The sequence below is a fragment of the Gavialis gangeticus genome, unplaced genomic scaffold (genome assembly GCF_001723915.1).
Source record: "Gavialis gangeticus isolate Ggan-Ray unplaced genomic scaffold, GavGan_comp1, whole genome shotgun sequence".
Lineage (NCBI taxonomy): Eukaryota > Metazoa > Chordata > Crocodylia > Gavialidae > Gavialis > Gavialis gangeticus.
In genome coordinates this window covers 58195216-58200360 of record NW_017729024.1, presented here as the reverse complement: position 1 = coordinate 58200360, position 5145 = coordinate 58195216, and the positions used below count along the sequence as shown (strand labels likewise).

The 5145-nt window shown below is 43.0% G+C and overlaps 1 protein-coding gene across 4 annotated transcripts in view; it reads right to left on the bottom strand.

Annotated features, from left to right (window-relative positions):
• The window catches only part of LOC109297403 (E3 ubiquitin-protein ligase RNF170-like), a 43933-nt gene that overhangs the window by 5554 nt on the left and 33234 nt on the right, over positions 1-5145 (bottom strand). For all 4 annotated transcript variants that reach the window (XM_019517129.1, XM_019517130.1, XM_019517131.1 and 1 more), the window contains 2 exons: positions 2636-2740; positions 9-504 (listed from right to left, as the gene is read on the bottom strand). In XM_019517129.1, the coding sequence (XP_019372674.1) occupies positions 235-504; positions 2636-2740 (375 nt within the window). In that variant the 3' untranslated portion in view covers positions 9-234. The remainder of the gene's footprint in view (positions 1-8; positions 505-2635; positions 2741-5145) is intronic.

The window sequence follows — 5145 nt, the reverse complement described above, 5'->3', positions numbered from 1 at the left end:
TATCTCACCTCATCATTGTTTAAGAGTATGTAATACACAAACTAAAAATTCTAGGCAACATTGCTAAGTTTTAACCCCTTACATTTGCATAAGCGGACCGAGTAAAAGTGATGTAATTGTAAAAAAAAAAAAAAATGAAAATGTATATAGGTGCTTTATTATCATACTTGTGCCATGGTTCCCTTTGTCCAACATTTCATGCAAGCTTCAGCATCCTGGCCATTTCCATTCCTTTCACCTGTTCAGTCGCTGTGTCACCACTTCCCGATACATGATGGAGATGTATATCAGCAGCAGAAAGATGACAAAGAAATCATCCAAAAACCCCAGAATTCCAAATAGGGCTTCAGGGAGAAAATCCAGAGGTGAAGCCAGATACAGCAAAGCTCCTACCAGACAGAGGAATATTCTGATACGAAACATCCAGAAGAGGCCTCCAACAGAAAACATCTCTCTGAAAGCATGACGCAGTAAGGTTGGCAAATCCATAATTCTTTCCATAATCTATGAGCAAACAAAATGAAAGAAAATTGATACTTCGCTTTTGTAGCATGGTACAGTACATGAAAGTAGACACCTCCTAAAAGGGATTTTATTTCCTTAGCATGAAATTGATACCCCCTACATATACCAACTTTGGAATCCATCAAGTCACATTACTGAACATCCTGGACCAGTCCTTGTGGTACTTGAAACTGCACCATAATTAATTTGGGAAGCACATTAACCTCCCAGATATTTTGGAGGCATTTAAGGGGTACCTCCTGGTTTTCTGGGTGAATATTCTGATGTTCATTTGTGTGAAAGCAAATGCCAAAGCCACAACTGCATTAAAATAGCTCTTAATTTATAAAGGAAAAAAAGGTAACTTTAGGATTCAGCTAGTTGCCATTGTTACCACAGAAACCATTCTGGAACTATTTTTTACTGAAAATAAATTACTGGCTGAGAACATGAGAACAGAATATGAATTTCAAAGCAAAGAATACAAGCTATATTAGTTCAGTATAGTAAAGAAAAAGACTTGAAATCACCAGACTGTAGTAGTATCTATTAAAATGGTAAATAAACAATAACTAGTAGAGGAAAACAAAATGTTGAGAACATTAGAAACTTAGCAAGTGGGTTGCAAGTGAAGAAAAAAAAATATATATATATATATATAAAAAGGTCAGTATGGAAAACATCTGGAGATTTCTTGGTGACCCGATAGTCAAGGAGCAATGGATTACAATTTCTCTAAAAAGACAACTACAATATAAAGCAGTGGCCAGTATGGGTTTTCAAGGGATTTGTCACGCTTGAAGGTTAGAAAACAAACTCACTGGGATTCCATTATTTTTATCTTTTATTCCAAGGTTCCATCCATACTAGTTAGCCATAGTTCAGTGGAAGCTGAACCTTTTTTCTGAGCCTTATTTTGAATAATGGCTCCTTTCCCAGTACAGGTGGAGCCACAAAATAGAAGTTAAAAGGAGATATTGCCTAAGTCTACAAAAGCTTCTAAGACTACCCTTAGAATGGAGGGCTAGTCCTGTGGTTTTAGATTAGGCTTTTAATTTCTGTGCCCCTTGGCCCCCCACCCCCATAAACTAAGGATAATTCTCTCTCCCCCACTCCATTCTGTCTATTTGGATTATAAAATCTTCTGAACAGCGTCTCTTACTAAAGCTCCAGTTCTACAATGAGATGCATAGACAGAAGCCATTGAAATCACTAGGATTTGTCTGCACACATCCAAATTGTAGAAACAGTATCTGTATATGAACAGTGCTTAGCAAAATGGGGCCCCATTGTGCTACACTCACACATGTAAACTAAGATAGGGTAGAATTAGCTGTTGCCAAATTAAGAGGATCCGCAGTGGGTGGGATTTGTCAGCCACAACTGGATCTGCTTCATTGGGCAGGGACCCGATCTTGCAAGACAATGGGAAACATGTTCCCTGCTTACAAAGACACACCAGAGATTGTCCAGAACGTATTTCTGCAGGCAGAAACAACCCAGCTTTCCCTGCTTACACAGACATGCCCCAGAGTTTGCCCGGGGCGCATCTCTGTAAGAGGGGAAAGCTGGGCAAGCACACTTCTGGGGCCTGAGGGACCTGATCCTCCACAAGAATTCGCAGGGCCCACAGGATCAGGCTCTTCAAGCAGCAGCTGTGACAGGATTAAAGTTTGGGCTTTGGAGCTGCAAGGAAAGGGTGAATAATGCTGAGAATTAGACCCTGCCACTCCAAAAAGGCAGCACAGCCCCAGGCAGCCATTCCAGCATCCCTAATGCCTCAAATCTGGGAATCAATTTCCTTGTTTAAAACATGCAATCCAATTTTAGTTGGCTAATTTTTTTATTTTTGGGGGGGAGGGGGGAGGCAGAGGAGGGAAGAGAATCACAGGTGCATGTGGTATGTGAGTAAATATGAAAGTAATTACAACAGAAATACAAGGTTATATTCTTTAAGTGCAAGTCATAAAGAGATATATATCAATGTACCAACTATTGCTCCTACAGCTAAAGCAGCTAGTATTTACTAAGAAAAACTTGTGTAGCATGAACACACACAAGAAAAAAATCACACTCTGTAAACCAGTGTTAACCTGTTTCTCATTCACTGACTTATCCCTGCTGTACTTACAGATCTCGGCTGCCCTGAAAATCTCCGGTTGTAATCACTAACATCCTGAAGCACCTGGGCTGCATCTGGTTGATCCTCACCAAAGAGTGGCAAAAATAACGTCACCTGCACGTATTACATTACATTGGTTAATAAATGAAATGCAATAGTGAGGAAATGCAAAACCTCACAATGTAAGTATAATTATAGTATAACAAACTTGTTTCAATTTTAGATGTGTTGTCTTATTTCTACACATTATCCTAAAAACAATTAGTTTCCAATACCCAGGATTTACTTACTTAGGCTGAGTATACAAGTTCGAATGATCTAGGAGACTTCTCCATGTGTTTTCCTGGTTGAAAAACATACCTGGAACCCCCTGAACACATTCAAATGCTAAGACTCTGAAGAGCAAGGAGCTTGCAGTGCTGATGCTGTACAGCCAGGGGCCCCCTGTAGACGTAGCTCAGCATGCTCTGTAGGCACTCAGTTTGCTAGGAGACAGATGGCAGCAGTACATAGGGCAGTCCTGATTGGATGACCCAGACTGCTCAGCCTCTGTCTCCCTGCAGCCCAATATGGGGATTTGGAAGGGGCCTGTTCCACATCTTGCTTAGCTGGAGCAGTAGAGTCCAGCCTAAGTGCACACAGTCTTCCAGGACAGGGGGGTAGAAGCAAACTCCCTTGGGATGCTGGAGGACAATGCTGTGGCTTCTCTCAGAAGGGAATGTGTACATGTATTTTCTCCCAGGAGAAACTCTCCTCGGAATAATTTAAACTGGGTTGTTCCTAGGTTATTTTTCTCCTGGAGCAGCCATTTTTGGTCTGTGAGAAAAATCCTGAGTATCTGTACACTTCAGGTTTCTCTTAGGAGAGCAGTGACTCTCCCAGGAGAAACTGGATGTCTGTACATGGCCGTAGTCAAGTACAGCTGCTAAGTCTTAAAGAATTAGCAATTTAAGATATTTCTAAAAGGATATAATAAGATATTTTAAAGAATATTTGCTAAGGATAAACAATGTACAAGCATAGCAGCTTTGCAACAGGATCAAGGGGGAAATTTTCAAAAGAGCCTGTGACTTAGGAATTGAAGTTCCATTTTCAAAAGCAACTTCAATACTTAGAACCAGTCATTTTCCTCTTATGAAAATCTCATGCCAAATTAAACAAATACTTCCACTCTCTTAATGATAACCCTGCTTTGCAGCCTAAGGCAACAAAACCTGAACACAACTTATGTGGATTTGACCTGGGGGGAAGTGGGCAGTGGAGTCCCCCAGGGCTCGGTCCTCGGGCCCGCAGTGTTCAATTTCTTTATCAACGATTTGGACAACGGGGTGAAAAGCAATCTGTTTAAATTTGCTGATGATACCAAAATTTGGGGTGAGGTGAGCAAGCTAGTAGGGAGGGAAAGACCGCAGCAAGACCTGAATAGGTTGCAGGGGTGGGCTAACAAAAACAGGATGCGTTTCAATACTGACAAGTACAGGGTGCTGCACTTGGGCAGTAGTAACCAGCAGCACACTTATAAGATGGGAAACTCCCTTCTTGAGAGCACGGAGGCAGAAAGGGATCTTGGAGTCATTATTGACTCCAAGATGAACATGGGCCGACAATGCGAGGTCACGGTTGGCAGGGCTAACCGGACCTTGTCGTGCATCCACAGGTGCATCTCGAGTAGAGCCAAGGAGGTGATCCTCCCCCTCTACGCGACACTGGTCAGGCCACAGCTGGAGTATTGTGTCCAGTTCTGTGCGCCCCATTTCAAGAGGGATGTGGACAACATGGAGAGGGTCCAGAGGAGGGCCACCCGCATGATCCGGGGACAACAGGGCAGACCCTACAGTGAGAGACTGCGGGACCTGAACCTATTCAGCCTCCACAAGAGAAGGCTGAGGGGGGACCTGGTGACCGTCTATAAACTCACTAGGGGGGACCAGAAGGGTTTGGGAGAGACCTTGTTTCCCCTAGTGCCCCCTGGCATAACAAGGAATAACGGCCACAAGTTGTTGGAGAGTAGGTTTAGATTAGACATCCATAAGAACTACTTTACAGGTAGGGCGGCTAGGATCTGGAACCAACTTCCAAGGGAAGTGGTGCCGGCTCCTACCTTGGGGGTCTTTAAGAAGAGGCTTGATGCCTACCTGGCTGGAGTCATTTGAGCCCAGTTTTTCTCCTGCCCAGGCCGGGGGTCAGACTTGAAGATCTACAAGGTAGCTTCCGACCCTACTTCTATGATTCTATAACACAATGGTTAACTCCAGGAACTGTGTTCCTCCTAAGTGTGCCAGCCTAAAGATAGTCAGCCAAAACTTCTTCAGAGAGCATGGCTGTTGTGATAGTGTAGATTAGTGCATCACCCTGACAGCTAAGTCCTGGAGTCCATTAAGATTCTCCTTAACCGGAAAGCTGGCAGCTGTAATGGGAAGTCTGAGGGTAGAGGGATTAATCTGAAGAAAAATGGGAGGGGAGTCAAGAAAAGAAGATTTTTTCAATGTTCTTGCCAAAGTAAAGAAGGGAGAATATCC